At 58.0% G+C, this 16,312-nt stretch overlaps 2 protein-coding genes across 2 annotated transcripts; both read left to right on the plus strand.

Moving 5' to 3' along the window:
- Positions 1–1,494: 1,494 nt before the first annotated feature.
- AQP5 (aquaporin 5) lies at positions 1,495–5,106 on the plus strand. The gene is made up of 4 exons (XM_030322563.1): positions 1,495–1,877; positions 2,946–3,110; positions 3,505–3,588; positions 4,346–5,106. Exons 1-4 carry the CDS (start codon positions 1,515–1,517, stop codon positions 4,529–4,531), a joined length of 798 nt encoding a protein of 265 aa, XP_030178423.1. The 5' UTR covers positions 1,495–1,514; the 3' UTR covers positions 4,532–5,106.
- A 6,324-nt stretch (positions 5,107–11,430) lies between these two features.
- Positions 11,431–15,231, plus strand: AQP6 (aquaporin 6). Its single transcript, XM_030322562.1, has 4 exons — positions 11,431–11,949; positions 12,754–12,912; positions 13,150–13,230; positions 13,888–15,231. Exons 1-4 carry the CDS (start codon positions 11,587–11,589, stop codon positions 14,098–14,100), a joined length of 816 nt encoding a protein of 271 aa, XP_030178422.1. The 5' UTR covers positions 11,431–11,586; the 3' UTR covers positions 14,101–15,231.
- The last annotated feature ends 1,081 nt before the right edge of the window (positions 15,232–16,312 follow it).

Raw genomic sequence — 16,312 nt, forward strand, 5'->3', positions numbered from 1 at the left:
AGAAACAGAGGTGAAGAGAGACTGAGCCAGAGCCTAAGGCTAAGACTGTAAAAGGAAAGAAGAAGGGGGAAAGAAGGAAAACTGGAAGGAGAAAGACAGAGAGAGAGCCTAAGAGGCAGAGACTCAAATGAGACACAGGGACAAAGAGATCATGAGGCAGACTGAGACACAGACGGAGAGAGGAAGAGACTGCCAGAGGGAGAAGGGCAGGTGGAGAGACTGAAGAGACAGACAAGAAGTCTGAAAGAGAGAGACAGGTTTTGGAGGGAGAGACCGAAGGAGAAAAAGAGCAGAGCAGAGATTGCAAGAGGGAGAGGAATCAAGACTGAATGAGGGTTTGAAGGAAGAGAAGACCAAGAAGACAGAAAGGAGGAGGTGAGCAGCAGAGGAGGAGAGGGAAAACCTGGGATCCAGAGTAGGGGACTCCAGGAGGAAGGCAGGAGAGGCCAAGACCACGCGCAGGAGGTCGGTGGTGCGCCAGCACCCCCCACCTAGTTCCAGGGGCTCGTCTCTGACCCAAAACAAAACCGAAGCCGGTCATGCTCCCTCCCGTCCCGTGGATAAAGTGAACTCCCAGCCGCCATGTCTTCGGGACTCACTGGAATCCCGAGTTCTGCACCCCCGGAGGGGCTGGCAGGGCTGCCCAGGAGAGCGTGCCTCCTGGGGCTACCGGGCGTCGAGGACTGCCAAGCGCAGGACAGGCTGGCACTGTGCCCGCTTTACCCAAAACGCCCCCGCTCCAACCCGGGAAGCCAGCCTGGCCTGGCCAGGGAGAGGCCCACGACGGCCGGACCGCCCCGCACGGCCCAGCCCGGCCACCCGCCCCCGCCATCGCCGGGCAGGGAGCTGAGTGGAGCTGCCCTCTGGGGAATCGCATCATTCCAGCCCTGCCGGAGTGAGGCCGGGTCAGGATGCCCGGGTCGCAGGAGGAAAAGGAGGAGCTGGACCCAGGACCCGAAGAGAAGAAAAGGGGAAGACCAAGGACGGAGATAGAAGGCCAGCGGAGGTAGACGGCCCGAGAACAGTCGGCCCGGCGAGGCCGGAACCGGAGAAGTCTCGCAGGGAGCCGGCACAAGCAGCGCGGAGGAGAGCGCAGGAGCCGCCCGGGGCGCACCATGCGCGGGTCCCCCGCCACCCGGCCGGTCTACACAGCCGCCTGGGTCACGTGGCCCGGGCGGGTCCGCTGCGGCCCCGGCGGGGGGGCGGGCGCCGGGCCGGGGGCTCGCCGGGCCCGGGGCAGCGGCGAGCCGGCGGTGGCCGCCAGGTTCCCTCCCTGCGCGCCGCGCTGCGCCCCGGGCGTGGGAGCCGCCCACTGCTCCCCCCCGCGCGCCCCCCCGCCGCGGGGCGCCCGCCCTCTATATAGCGCGCCCCTGCCGGGTCCGTGCCAGGCCGCTAGCCACGCAGTGGGCGCCGCAGAGCGCGCCGCGTCCGGGAGCCAGCCCCCCGCCCCCTGCGCCGCAGCCCCGACGGGCGTCCCCCGCCGCGGCCGCCGCCGCCAGGCCCCCGCGGCCACCATGAAGAAAGAGGTGTGCTCCGTGGCCTTCCTCAAGGCCGTGTTCGCGGAGTTCCTGGCCACCCTCATCTTCGTCTTCTTCGGCCTTGGCTCGGCCCTCAAGTGGCCGTCGGCGCTGCCCAGCATCCTGCAGATCTCGCTGGCCTTCGGCCTGGCCATAGGCACCCTGGCCCAGGCCCTGGGACCCGTGAGCGGAGGCCACATCAACCCCGCCATCACCCTGGCCCTCCTAGTGGGCAACCAGATCTCCCTGCTCCGGGCTGTCTTCTACGTGGTGGCCCAGCTGGTGGGTGCCATTGCCGGGGCCGGCATCCTCTATGGGCTGGCACCAATCAATGCCCGTGGCAATCTGGCCATCAACGCGGTGAGTGACCACGGGGCTAGGGTGGGGCAGGGACCTTGGGGTGGGCTCCTGACCAGGGCCGTAGAGCCCATCTTGAGGGTGGGTGCCACAGAATGAGCCACTTACACCCTTGCCAGGAAGGGCAGAAAGATGAGTCTCCAGGCTGGTGTGTTTCCCTGTTCAGCCTCCCTGGTTCATGCCCCCCTCCCCTGCCCACTCCCCTCCTGCTGCTCTTCCCGGGAAGCCTCTCCTGTTGCCTGTTGTCCCTCCTTTCTTGCCGGAAACTTCCGGCTTTCTCGTGTCTCAAACCGGAGTTTTGCCTTCCCCTTGGGACCTTCCCTGCTCCTGTCCCGCTCCTTATTGTAGTGGTTTCGTGGAACCATCAGAAAGAGATGGGTTGTAATCCTGGCTTTGGGTGCCCCTGGCTCCTCTGGGTCTCATTTTTCTCAGCCATTCCATGGGGGTGGTCATAACCCACCACAGCAGGTGCCAAGGGGATTACATTTAGAATCCATGCTTGGGAACCCCCTAATGTGGTGTCACTGCGTAGGGTCTGTTGAATATGGGCTCCTGCTCCCGGTCCCTGCCTCCACCCCCTCCCATAGCCCCAGATTCAGTCCCCATGTCCCATGCAAACTGGGTTCATTAATCAAACACAGAGGAGGATTTTCTCGACCATTGTCAAACTGTGAGTCAGCCCCACCGGAGAGACGGGTTTGAGGCTGGCACTGGCAGCGGGTCAGACACGGGCGGGAGGCAGGCAGGGGGTGCAGTCGGCAAACTGGGTAGCTGCCCACAGGAGGGAGGGTAAATGCCAGCTTGTGGGGGTTGGGACTGGGCAGAACCGTTGGCAGGACCTTGTCCAAGAAAGCCTCCCCTCACACTCTGCTCCTCGGCCACAGGCCTGTGCCCTAAGCTTTGCACACCCCGCGAAGTATATAATCTCTTCAGCAAATGACCTCTCCGTGCGCAAGGCTTGGCTTCCAGGTGCCCCGGCTGTCCGTGTCCGTGGAGGCGAAAAGTGCCATCCCCCAAGCCGCTGGCCATAGAGCTAGAAGGCAGGGGTTCTAACCCACCCTCCCCTTTCAGCTCAACAACAACACAACACAGGGTCAAGCTATGGTGGTGGAGCTGATTCTGACTTTCCAGCTGGCGCTCTGCGTCTTCTCCTCCACGGACTCCCGCCGCACCAGTCCTGTGGGCTCTCCAGCCCTGTCCATCGGCCTGTCTGTCACACTGGGCCACCTCGTGGGGGTGAGCAATGCTGCCACTTGGCTGGAGTTGTGGGGAGCCCCTCAGGCAAATAACAGGGCCCTCGCGCAACATCCCAGCAGTTAAGGCCTAGAGTGGGGCGGCCGTACCCTGTCCCAGGCTGGACGCCCCCAAATCTTCTCTAGCCTGAGGAAAGATGGGAGTAAGTGGGAGTTGGGGTGGAGGCAGGAAATCAAGTCCAAGCACAGGACTTGAGAAGAAAGAGTGGCACATAGGGAGGGACCTGTGGAGGGAGAGGTCACCAGCCTAGGAACCAGGAGACTTGAGTCAGAGACCTGGTTGAGCCCCTGAACTTCTGGGTGACCCTGGGAGAGACCAGGCCTTTAAGAGTGGACAAGCATGTTGGCCTCCTCACCACCTGCCTCTCTCTGTCCAGATCTACTTCACTGGCTGCTCCATGAACCCAGCCCGCTCTTTCGGCCCCGCAGTGGTCATGAAGCGCTTCAGCCCCGCTCACTGGGTGAGTCTGGGCCCTCCCCTGGCTCCCTGGCAATGAGAGCCTGAAAACCTGGCCAGGAGCTCCCAGGACTGTCTGGATGCTGTGGGCCCAGAGCTTGGGGGTGGCCCTGGGAGGTGTGGCTGGAGAAAGGACGGGATACAGAAGGGGATGGGATGCAGCCAGCACAAGGACCGGGGTAGCTTGGGGACTATGTGTGTCTGTCCCTCTAGGGAAGGCAAGTTCTGTTCCTCTGTGTTGATCTCTGAGGATTTTGTGTTTGTCCTTCTGGGGTGGGGCATGGAAGGTGGCATGTCTGTGTGTCCTCTCTGATGTTTTATTTATCTGCTCCTGTTGAGGGGTTGAGAGAGCCTTCCCTCCTGTGGGCCTGTCCCTCTGGGCAATCTATCTGAGAACTCACGTTCCCTCTCTTCAGGGTCTCTCTCCCTATGTGGAAGGGAGAGTTCTGTTGTCTCTCCGAGGATCTATATGTCTGTTTCCTCTGAAGGGTCATTTGTCTCTCTTTAGGGTGAGGTTGGGGGGGGGGATCTGTCTCCTTTGAGGATCTGAGTGTCTGTGGTCCATGTCCCTGTCCCTGGAGAATAGGGTATCAGCGTATCTGTTCCTGAGTCAGGAGACAGTCTCTCGCTCTGGAGGTCTGGAACTCTGTACATCCATCTTCTCTGAGGGCCCATGGGTCTGTCCTCTGCAGGGGGAGCCGTGGGTCTCTGAGGCCTGAGACTCAGCTCCCTGATGCTGCCCTTCCCCCTCCCCCCGCCAGGTTTTCTGGGTAGGGCCCATTGTGGGGGCCATCCTGGCTGCCATCCTCTACTTCTACCTGCTCTTCCCCAACTCCCTGAGCCTGAGCGAGCGCGTGGCCGTCGTCAAGGGCACGTATGAGCCTGAGGAGGACTGGGAGGAACAGCGAGAGGAGCGAAAGAAGACCATGGAGCTGACCGCCCGCTGACCAGTGTCAGGCACGGGCCAGACCCTCAGCCCCTGAACCTCAGGGGAAAAAAAAAAAATATATATATATATATATATATATATATGACAGCAAAGCTTCCTTCCCCCACCGCTGGGTCCTCTGGGCTGGGTTGGAGGTGCTGGCTCCCCCAGCTTCACAGTTAGGGATGGGAGCAGGAACCCATGATGGGACTCCGGCAGGGGCAGGGGCCAGGGACTGGGGCCTGATGGGGAAGGGTCTCTCTGGGACAGGGCAGACTGCTGCCCTGAGGTCAGACCTCAGAGACTGTGAAAGTACCACCAAGCTTACAGGCTTCCCCAGGGCCAGGCCAGGAAGAGGGGGGGTGGCCTGCAGTGTGCAAGCCCCCACCCTCCTCCACCCCTCCTCAAGAACCGGAGGGGTCCTAGTCCCTAGGACAGCAAAGGCCGCCCCTCCCCAGATTGCCTTAGGAGGGAGACAGACCGGTTCATTAAATGCTGCCTTATTTATTTCTGCTCAAGAATGCACGGGGCAGGGCTGCTGGTGTTTGGGGTAGGGGCTTCCCAATAAACCACTGACGTTGAAGTTCTCCCTCATCTCTCCCCAGAGCCTCTCTTTGGGACGCCTCTGTCCCTCTGGACAATCTGTCTCCTCTTCATCATCCCCTACACTCCCCATGATCTCCACAGTTCTCTGTGGATAGACAGGGAAGCAGAGGCCAGGGGAGGCTTAGAGAGTCATAGAGACGAGGTCAGGAAGAGAGAGGGTGAGGGAGAGAGACCAAATATGGAAATAGAGCAAGAGGTCAGGAGCGAGCCGTGAGAGCAGAGGAGGGGTCCTCACCAAGCCACCTGCCTGCTTGCCCCTCCCATCTCAGCTATGTCAAGTCTGGGCCACTTGAGGAGGGCCTGGCACTGGGGCCAGGGAGTGCCAGGCCGGGGAGAGGAGAAGTGAACTAGCCAGCAGCCCCTTGAGATGCCAAGGGGGTGATCGGCCAGGTCTGTCATCACGGAGGAGGCACAGCCCTGGACTCCCCTCTGTACACCTCACTGTTCCAAAAAGGTGCCATGCTGGGAGCCTGCAGTCAGAGGGAAAAACCCCCTGTCCACCCCACACACATACCCAGAAGCCACAGCCAGTCCAGCCTTTTCCTGGGCCTCCTCTCTCCTGCCTCTGCCAGCCACTGTTCCCACCATCTTCCCCAGTAGGCCTGTAGCTCTGCTCTTATCTGGCCTGTCCCCTTGTCACTGACACTCTTTAGGCAGCCGCCTTAAATTCACTGAGTCTCCATCTCTTCAGCTATAAAACAAGGTTTAAAAATGCTTCCCTCACAGGGTTGCTGTGGGAATGGTCTAAGATGAAGGGAGTGAGATTCCTGGGACCAGTCGGCTCTCTGTGGGAAAAATGGTGGAAGTCGTGCAGATGAGCAGCTCGGGACACAGTCCTGCGTCATAGTTAAGGAGTCTGGCTTGGAGCTCAAATTCTGCTTTGCAACTTTGGGTAACACAGGCTGAGTTTTAATTACCTCATCTGTAACATGGGCATACTTGTACCCACCTCATAGATTGTTCTGAGCACTAAATGAGACAGTAGATGGAAGGAAAACGCTGGTGCAAACAGGACCAGGCACCTCAGAGTCAGTGCTCAATAAACTAATGCGAAAAGAAACCAGCGCATACACATCTGGGACCCCAGCCACACTCTGGTTCTGGGCCTCTGCTCTCCTGCAGGTGTTTGAACCCGAGTTCCTGGTTCTCTCTGGAATGGACACCTCTCCCCGTGGTCTTCAGTTTTGCCTCGGAAGAGGAGGGGGCAGTAGGGCCAGGAGATGGACTGAGAAGGGGTGGGAGAAGCGATGGACCCTGGCTGGCCAGCGGCAGCCCCAGGGACCGTGGGTGAGGAGGAGCAGACTTCCCAGCCCTCACCTGCCTCATCCGACCCCTGGCCCCTACCCTGGAGCCAGGCCGCAAATGCCCGCTCCGACCAGCAGGGGGGGACCTCGTCCACCGAATCCGCTGCTGCTAGGCTTCCTCTAACACAAGTCCTGGGTCCCGGCTCTAGCCACATGGGAGTACGGGCCTGGGTCGCCTAAGCCACCAGGAAGCAGCTGCCCCCAGTCCGCTATAGAGGTGGAGGAGAGGGGGTGCAGAAGGGAGAGGATCCCTTCCCCTCTAGTCCCCACATGACTCAGGTACAGGCACAGACACGACTGGGAGGCTGGCCTCTCCCTCCAGCGCAGCGACCTGCGTTCCTTTTCTGGATGGGCCCCAGGGGGAGCATAAGGAGGTGAACGGTGGGCCTATGGGAGACAGATCTTCAGGGGTGGGTGGGGCACCCACCTGGCCTGGCCAGAGGACGAGAGGGGTCCAAGGCCTTTGGGCGGACAAGTTGCAGCGGCGGGCTGTTTGGCCAGCAGAGGGCGCTGTGTTCCTTGGTGTGTCATCCGCGCGGCTGGGTCCGGAGCCCACAGAAGCCTGCGCATACATGAACACGCACACAGTAACCCCGCGCGTCTACGCTGACCTTCATTTGTACCCAAGGGGCTGTGTCTTCTCGGCATTGACTGCTCCGTGTGTGTGTGTGTGTGTGTGTGTGTGTGAGAGAGAGCCACATCAACCCACTTCCATTCTGTCACAGGGCTGGTGAGGACCAGATCTAGGAGCCTGGCTCCCTGTGTTCTCAGAGGGGCATATGTGTGCATCACACCCAAGCACACACATGCTCAGTCACCCCTGACCCTCTGCTCCACCTAGAAATGGAACCTGGGGAGAGCCTTGATTCCTCCCCCTCTCTGCCCAGGGGCTGCTGGTTTTCACCAGGTAGGAAGGTGGACTTGGGGACACAATGGGGAGACGGAGGAGGGCTGGGCGTTAAGACAGAGAAAGGACGTAAGGCTGGCTGTCTAGGGGGGTGGACAGGACGAGGGGTTGAGGAGACGGTTGGCTCTTGGAGCCTCAGCTTCCTCGGTCAGGTGTGGATGAGGCCTCCACAATTCGGGAGGACTGGTGAGAGACGCGAGGGAAGCTGCCTTGAACCCTTCCCTTTCTGGAGGGCTTTCGTTCTCCCTGCTCTCCCAGTACGTCCCCTCCCTTTTGCTCCCTCTCCATTCCCCAAGCTGAGAGGACCTCGGTCAGAGCTCACACTGCCCCTTGTGCACATGCACCTACACACACCCCGCTCCCCGACAGACACAGCCACCCCAGCGGGCTGGGGCGCCCAGAGACAGGGCTCTAGGAGGCTAAAAGCACACGGCCACCTGACAGGCATCTGTAGGCAGCCAGGTGTGGGGCCTTGGCAAAAAGCCTCTGAGCATAAGGGACCTCAGAGCTTAGCAGTAGAGCCCAGGACTGGCGGGGTCTGGGGAGGAGCTGGCGTGGGAGCAAGCCCTGGCCAAGGCTCACTTGGCCTCAGGGGCTGAAGGACCTTGTTCTGGGCCAGACAGGGCCACAGGAGGCTCAGCTCTAGGCCAGCTGGAGACAAGAGCTGCTCTTGTACTTGATTCTCTCAGCCTCCAGGGCCCAGAGCAGGAGCCACTAGCCCTGGAACTGCCACACAGCCAGGACCCCTCCCAGCCCAGCTCAGTCCTCACACCCCTCTCACTGGAGAGGTGAGGGGAGCGGCAATCCTAACAGCCAAAATTTTCTGGCTCAGAGACACTCTTCTGGTGTCAGCACATTTACCCCTGATGACACGTGGGGAAGTGGGAATTGTCTCCATTTAAAAACGGGGAGACTGAGCTCACAGAAGTTACATATTGGTCAGAGGTGAAGTATACACGGCAGTGTGCAATTGCTTTTGCTTGTGTTATCTTATCGAAGGCTCTTAACAGACAGGCATTAGTGCTGCTTGGTGGACAGGTGCAGAAAGCGAAGCTAGGTAAGGTGTCGGGAAGCCCTTTGAGGCCCTGTCTGCAGGAAGGGAGAGAGAGAGATGCCCTTGAGGTTCCCTAGGACAGCCCCTAGGCAGAGAACCTACCGAGCTAGGGAGGAATGTCACCTACACTACCCCTGTGGCCACATTCCTTCATTTCTCGAGCATTTATTGAAAGCCTCTTTTATACCAGGCAAGCATGGGAGTTTGCACTGGAACAGGGGAGGCACTAAGGAGGTCGAAGCCAGAAGTAGCCACTGGCTGGAGGGGAATATCAGGGCAGGCTTCAGGGTGGAACTAGACCTGAGCAAAGTCTTGAAAGGGAGACAAAGAGGAAAGGCATAAGAAGCCAATGGTCTCTCTACTACAGGATTTTCTAGGCCTGTTATCAAGAAGCATCCAGGAGATGGAGAAGTGAAAACCCCAGAGGAGACTGGAACGAGCCCTGAGAGGGTGTCTGTCACTCAAAGGGAGCCAGGAGCACAAGGAGGGGCCCCCCGACTGGATGCAAGAGAAGGGCTGCCTCTTCTTCAGGGCCCGAGGGAAGCTGGTGAGGGCACGGGGCAGTGGCAGGTGAGTTTGTGGCTGGCAGGAAGGATGGGAAGAAGTCTTGCCTGCGAGTGTCTCTTTCCAGGTGGGACAGGAGGCAAGCTGATCCTCTGGAAGAAAGCTGGAATGGGGGCACTTGGAGAGCTTGGGCAAGGTTGGAAGTAAGCCTTAGAAGAATGGGGAGAGAGCGAGCAGACTGAGGATGGCATAAGGGTTGCTGAGCAGATCGGCGGCCCCTGCTGAGGCCAGAGACCATGGACTTGTCATGGCAGCAGTCTGCACGGATGGGCAAGTTTCTCCAGCAGTGCTCAGCAGTGCAGATCAAGGCAAAGGGCTGTGGAGGAGAATGAAATGGGAGAGATGCAGGAGGTGGGGCAAAGAGAACAGGGAGCCAGGACGGTGGGGCACTGACCACCTGGGGATCCGGTGGGGGGGGGGGTGCGGGGGGGGGTGAGGCCAGGAAGGCTGGAAGCACAGAGAGGGAATGAGGGAGGCATTTTACAGGGACTGAGATGGGAGAGAGTGGATGGACAGAACCTATAATTAGAGCTGGATGTTCCCCTGGAAGATTTCAGAGGGTTCGATCCCAGGTGAGACAGGTATGAGGCCGTAAGAATAAGCTGGCTGAGATGAAGTAGATATGAAAGTCACCTGCCTCCAGGAGGTCAGGAAGCTTTTATTCGTCCATTTGTTCACTCAACAAATATTTACTGAGCACCAACTATGGCTAATCCCTGTGCACAGCACTCTATGTGGAGATGAGCGAAATTTGGCTCCTGCTCCCTGAGGGACTCACTGCCTCATTAAGGAGGCACATTAACACCATGACAGCATTCTGTGGTGACTGGAGTGTATGAAAATGCCCAGGTGTGGTGGGAGTACGCAGAGGGGTCCTCCTTCACCCAGGAAAGGAGGTGACACTGAAGTTGAGCCTTAGGGATGAGTTAGGAGTTACCCAAGCAAAGGACGTAGGAAGGGCTCTCTGAGAAGAAGACAGGGCATCCGCCAAGGAAAGACCAGCAACGGAGTGTTCCAGAACCACTGGCCCTTTGGTGAGGCCACCGGGTAAAGGACAAAGCAGGGAGCGGGGAGAGGTGAGGTAGGAGGAGCAGGATCCCAGAGGACCTTGTAGGCCAGGCATGAGGGACGCTTTGAAGGGATTTTAGCAGAGGAACAGCAGGATCAGATTTGCATTTTAGAAAGATCACTCAGGCTGCAGTGTGGATAATTGATTGGAGCTGAGTGAGGGAGCAGACAGAGAGAATGGTTAAAGGCCGCAGGGCAGCAGGGGTGGCAAAAAGAGGGCACAGTCGAGAAATATTTAGGATTCAAAATCAGCAGGATTTGATGCCACTACTGGTTGGGGGCAGGAGGGAGAGGAGGGTCAAGGATGCTTCCCAGGTGCCCCCAACAGAGCTGGAGAAAACAGGAATAGTGCATTTGGGGGGGGGGGGTGGGCACAGAGAGAGATGAGGGTCTCCTTCTGAGACAGGCTGCATTTGAGGAGCCTGAGGACTACCGGGGGATATCAACTGAGCAGGGAGATCTGGCCAGGGGCAAGGTCAGGGCACACCCGTGTGGTTAAAAGATGAAAACTGTTATCTTAACAGCCACACCGATTCTTCTTAGGGAGAGAAGGAGCACCTTTGTTTGAGAAAATACCTTGACATGCTGCTGGGGTTAAAAGGGAAGAGCCTAGGGCATGGGTGACCTCAGGGCCAGCATTGCCACAAAAAGGGTTCGGCTGCCCTGTGAGAGGCTTGAGCAGAATTGTTCAGGCCCCTGAGAAAGAGGAGCGCAGATAGTGGAAGGGGAAGGGGCTGAAAGGGAGGGGGTGGGCAAGGGAGACAGAAAGGGGCACGGACAATGCAGTGAAGGACCAGTGGAAATTCCCAGCTGGCAGGGGAAACTCTCCACTGCCATGCGTGTCGTCTCATTAGCTGTGGAATAAACCCCTCCTCCCTCTGTCCCCTCTGCACCCACACAGGCCCATATCCTTAGTAAAGTTGACTCTATTCACATCTGCTTTCTACGACTAGGGGTTTGGGTGGGAAAGGGGGAAAGAGCTTCATTTCACATCTGGGTTTATGGGGCATAGAATAGTGTGAGCCCATCTGGAGGCAGAGCCTGCAGGCAGAGGGGACCGGGACAACAGGAGCCTCTGAAGCAGGCCTTGGACTTGGGGACCTGGCGAGCTTGCTGCCTCTGAGCTGACATCGGGATGTGAGCACCCTGGAATCCCATGCCCACCATGACTCCTGTACCTGCCACCCTCGGGCCAGGCCTGTGCCTGCAGCAGAGTGAGGCCCGTCCAGCTTGGAAACCTGGAGGTTCCAGCTCAGCACCTGGAGGCCGCCCCCCTCCCCCAGCTGTCAGGTGAGCTCAGGGTGGGGCAAGCGTGTGAGCACCACTCCTTATATGAGCCCCGCACCTCCCACCCACCCAGACACACATAATCCTGTGCGCCTGCTCCCTGCACAGTCTGACCAGGTGGGGGCCAGAGGAGCCTCAACACAGTGAGACAGCCAGAGCAGGCCAGAGGCAAGAGGCCCCAGGAGACAGTGAAGATCAGAGGCAAGAGGCCCCAGGAGTAGAGGCGGCAGCCCAAGCAGCAGGACCAGGACACCGTGTGGCCAGGCGGGTGAGGCTCGGCCAGGATGCTGCTGGGCCAGCTCTGGAGAGCTATCAGCAAGGAGCTGTTTGCTGAGTTCCTGGCCACAGGGCTGTACGTGTTCTTCGGTGTGGGCTCCAGTCTGCCCTGGCCCTCGGCGCGTCCCACCATGCTACAGACCGCCATCACCTTCAACCTGGTCACGGCCGTGGCTGTGCAGGTCACCTGGAAGGCCAGCGGGGCCCACATCAACCCTGCTGTGACGCTGGCCTTCCTCGTGAGCTCCCAAATCTCCCTGCCCCGTGCCGTGGCCTATGTGGCTGCTCAGCTGACGGGGGCCATTGTGGGGGCCTCAGTGCTTTATGCGGTCATACCAGGAGACATCCAAGAGACCCTTGGGATTAACATGGTAGGTGCAGGGAGGGTCACCCGGCAGGGCCAGAAAAGGGATGCCCACACAGGTGGTAAGGGTGGAGGACCAGGCCTGAGGAGAGGGGACAGGGAGGTGATAACTTGACCACGTGCTCCTTACCTGCTCTGGGCTGGGCTCTGGGACCCAGGGGAACCAGACTGTGGCCTTAGTGCAGGCAGAGCAGGAGTGGGGTTATGGTACGAGGAACAGGTAGAACAGAGAGAAGCTGCAACTAAGGAGTAAGAGTCAGGGAAGGACCAGGCATTTAAGAGGCAGGGTAGCAGGGGGGGGGGGGGCTGTGGGTAATGCAGGAGACCTGGCATGCCCTTCTTCTCTCCAGGTCCGCCCCATGTGCCCTGCTCCTCTGTGTTCCCATGTTCCTCCTTCCTCAGCACCCTGAGGCCTCACTCCTCCAGATTCCCCTAATCATCTATCCTTCCACCTACTTCCCCAAGTCTCCTCCTTCCACTCCTACCCACGGTCTCCTCCCAGGCTGCTTGAAAACATGCACCCCAGCTGCTCTGAGCCTTCCCTTCCCCACCAGTCCTGAGCCTGTCGCCAGCTACTGGCCTCAACAAACCAGTGGGCTAGGAGGGGGTGCCACGCGTTTCTGCAGGCAGCAAATGTCCAGGGCTGACCCGAACTCTACTGCACAGCTGTCCCCGATCCTTCATCTCCTTAAGTCCTGGACTTGGTGGTGGTGAGGCATCACCTCCTCACAGTGAGGCAATGAGGTCCAATGGGGTCACCAGCCCCTGGCAGAGCCCCCTTCGCCTCCAGCGTAGCCTCCTCCTCACCCAGGTCCAGAGCAACGTCTCAACTGGCCAGGCCGTGGCAGTGGAGCTGGTTCTGACCCTGCAGTTGGTGCTCTGTGTTTTTGCTTCCACCAACAACCGTCAAGCATCGGGCTCCCCAGCTATCGTGATTGGGATCTCTGTGGCATTGGGCCATCTCATTGGGGTAAGAGGCAAAGAGGGCACTGTGTGTATGCACACACTGATCCCTCCTTGGGGAGACTGCAGAGGCCCTGAAGGCCAGGAAGTGTCCCTCCCTGAGCCCCTAATGCGTTGGGCCGAGACTGTGTTCCCACAGTCCGGGCCCAGGATACGGCAGTGCCCAAGGCGGGCAGAGGAGGCTGTCCCCTCCCAGGCCTGCTTTAAACCTCCTCACACCACAAACCTCCACTTGCCCCTCCAGATCTACTTCACCGGCTGCTCCATGAACCCGGCCCGCTCCTTCGGCCCCGCCATCGTCGTTGGGAAGTTCACGGTCCACTGGGTGAGAGCCTGTACTGGCAGCCATTAGGTGGGGAGAGCCCGAGCAGGGGAGATAGGGATTGTGGCTTTCACCAGCGGTGGGTCCACAGGGACCTGGGGAGACAAGGCCCCCTACCACAGGCCATCTTGACCCCCAGAGGAGGTTTCCCTAAGCTCAGAAGACAAAAGCGAGTATCCTGGCTTGTATTTCCTGTCTTTCCAGCTTCAATAGCCCAGAGTACCCAGTGGAATGTCCATAAATGGGCCAGGACAGGAGATGCAGCCTTGGCCCAGGCCTTAAGTCCTGGCTGTTTCCTTATTCACTTTCTCCAGCTGGACCAGTTTCCAAACTTGGATAAAGAAAAAGACAAACAGAAATAGACACACACACCAGCAGAGACAGGAACAGCACTAGCCAGGGCTTCTGGTTGGAACACGGGAGGGGAGAGGAGGGAAACAGAGTGGTGAGGAGACTGGGCCCGCCCTATTGAAGGCAAGGTCACCTCACCTGCAGGGACCTGAAAGGCAGAACACCTGCTTCTCAATTTTGTCAACTTGCAGCAGCTCGAGGGGTCCCGGACGACGGAGCCAACACTAGGGAGGCGGGCAGGGATCCCAAAGCTACCCTATGATCCTCATAGCTCCTGACTGGGGCACCTACTTCTCTCTGCTTTTGCAGATCTTCTGGGTGGGACCCCTGACAGGAGCTGTCCTGGCTTCGCTGATCTACAACTTTATCCTGTTCCCTGACACCAGAACCATGGCCCAGCGACTGGTCATCCTCATGGGCACTGAAGAAGTGGAGAAAATGACAGGGGTGGAGCCCGAGAAGAAAGAATCCCAGTGCAGTTCAGGGGATACTGAAATGGGGAATGCATGTCAGGTGGTATAGAACTTGGCCCCCACCTTCCGGCTTCTGAGAGGCGCCCTTTAGGTGGGTAGCATGCCTCGTAGAACTAGACTTCAGGTTTTACAAGGAAAGCGGGGTTGGGGGTGGATGAGGGCAGGAAAGACGGGGAGGCATGGCCCCTTGTCCTAACAGGGTGGGCAGGGAATGCCACTCCCTATCCCTGGCATTATATTTCTGGATAGAAAGAATCTGGGGAGCAAATCTGTTCAGTTTCCTCCTCCTACATCTCTTAATGGGACAGAGCAGAAGGAGGCAGGGGAATTCATGACTGTCTTACCCTTCTTTCATCCATCTGGACTCTAGTGGGCATCCTGGGCCTCCAGACCCCCTTGTCTTGGGTATTGGAGCCCAGACAGCCACTCAGCTTAGACACTAAGAGATGTAGAGACCTCGGGGAGCCCCAACTTCTCACCCCACCCTTGGGGGAGAGAGCCAGACTTCCCAGAAGAATCAGGTCCCAGGACAGTCTCTGAGCTCCTCAAAGGTATATCTCTGCTCTTGGGTATGGTTTGGGGGCTAGGGACCTGCCCTCAGCGTGGGGGCTTCCTGAGGATAGAGACAGCCCTTCCAATAGATCTTCATTCCTCACACCTCCAAATGCTCAGGAGAGGACCCCATCCTTGGAAAGCGCTGACACAAAGAGGAGCCTTTTCTAGGGCTGGCAGAGGGGCAGCATATAGGCAAGGGAGGTTTGGGCCAAACAGGCCTTTTCCAGGTGTTTGCCCACCTTCCATCCCCCATCCCCATTCATGGGAGCAATCCAGAGAGGGGGGAAGTCCCTATCACAGCCCCCAGCCCATGACCTGGGCCACAAGCTGTCTCCAGCCTCATTCTCAGTTCTACCAAGATACTCAAAAAGCTATTAATTCCAAGGATGGTAAGAACTCAGGAATGACCCAAGAAACCAAGATTTGCCTTCAGTGCCTCTGAAGGACTCCTAGGTCTCAATTGGTTTGCTAATATTTACAAGCTGCTATAAACATACTCTCCCCATGACTTGGGGTCCTACCTGGATCTCGGCTTCCCCAGCTATAAAATGGGCATAGTCCTCCCCCAGGGCCTGCTGTGAAAACAAGAGATTGGAAAATGTTTTTGGAAGTTAAAATGCTTAAAAAACAAACAATAAATGATGATTATTGTAGCTGTTACTGTAATTATCGGGTTTGAATACAATTGCTTTTGGTAATGGGAGGGAGGAAGAAAGAAGAGAGATGGGAGGATGATTGAGAGGGAGGGAAAAGAGAGTACATTTTTCTCCTTTCATCTGTTCCACTTACACGGGGCCCTGCCTCCTTCTCTCCTGGGTCTGCTGACCTGGGAGCTTTGTGTGTGTGTGTGGAGGGGGGGTGAGGGGGGACACCGGAACAAAGAGACAAGCCAATAAAAGTCAGTTCTTCTCATCTCTATGGTGCTCATCACCATGGTACCCTGAGATACAGCAACCAAATCCATAAAAAAGATAGGTCCTTTTCCATGATGTCTCCAAAGGCGCTGGGGATGGGAGGGGCTACCAAAGTCTTTCAAGGGCAGGGTGACAGAACAAGAGCTGAGTCCCCAAGTGCTCGTGGCCACAGCGGCCGTGTTCAGCGTTCTATAATATTGTCAGTGCAGAATACTATTCACATCTCTCCAAGCCGGGCCCCACTCATCCATCTTCACAATCTCTCAGAGCCCAGAGGCTTCTCGTGCCCTTTCATAAGCAGGGACAGCTGGGTGTGTGTGTGTGTGTGTGTGTGTGTGTGTGTGTGTGTGCACACGCGCGTATAGAGGATGTAATTGACTTGCTAAAGGTCACCCAGCTCAGTACCACAGCCCCCTAAGGTCTCCCCAGCTCCAGCTTAGAATTCTCCAAAATAGAGCTCCAGGGGGGCTTATCTGAGCTGCAGCCAGAGGAGGGAAGGAAACAAGAACTAGAAGGTTGAAGAGGGCAGGAGGGGTGGAGCTCCTGCAGTGGGCTCTGAAGCTCCTAGACAAATTGTCTTCGCGTCCCCAGAGCGGAGCACACACTGGGTGCTCAATAAAAGTTTGATGAATGAATGACTGAGGCCGGGCGACTGGGGAAGGAGGGGAGGCAGTAATTGATCAAGAGGAGAATTCAGGAGTTACAAGTTCAGATGAGCCGGGATGAGAGCAGCTGAGGATGCCTATGCTCCAAGGGAGGGGCAGCTGGACGAGAATGCACACCCACACTTGA

This window comes from Lynx canadensis, chromosome B4 (assembly GCF_007474595.2).
Source record: "Lynx canadensis isolate LIC74 chromosome B4, mLynCan4.pri.v2, whole genome shotgun sequence".
Classification (NCBI taxonomy): domain Eukaryota; kingdom Metazoa; phylum Chordata; class Mammalia; order Carnivora; family Felidae; genus Lynx; species Lynx canadensis.

Bases quoted from the DNA above. Each gene is read 5' to 3' on its own strand.
- AQP6 (XM_030322562.1), top strand. From the start codon at position 11,587: ATGCTGCTGGGCCAGCTCTGGAGAGCTATCAGCAAGGAGCTGTTTGCT. The intron at 11,950-12,753 runs GTAGGTGCAGGG...CTCCTCACCCAG, and splicing joins AGACCCTTGGGATTAACATG to GTCCAGAGCAACGTCTCAAC. The intron at 12,913-13,149 runs GTAAGAGGCAAA...TTGCCCCTCCAG, and splicing joins CATTGGGCCATCTCATTGGG to ATCTACTTCACCGGCTGCTC.
- AQP5 (XM_030322563.1), top strand. From the start codon at position 1,515: ATGAAGAAAGAGGTGTGCTCCGTGGCCTTCCTCAAGGCCGTGTTCGCG. The intron at 1,878-2,945 runs GTGAGTGACCAC...CTCCCCTTTCAG, and splicing joins GCAATCTGGCCATCAACGCG to CTCAACAACAACACAACACA. The intron at 3,111-3,504 runs GTGAGCAATGCT...CTCTCTGTCCAG, and splicing joins CACTGGGCCACCTCGTGGGG to ATCTACTTCACTGGCTGCTC.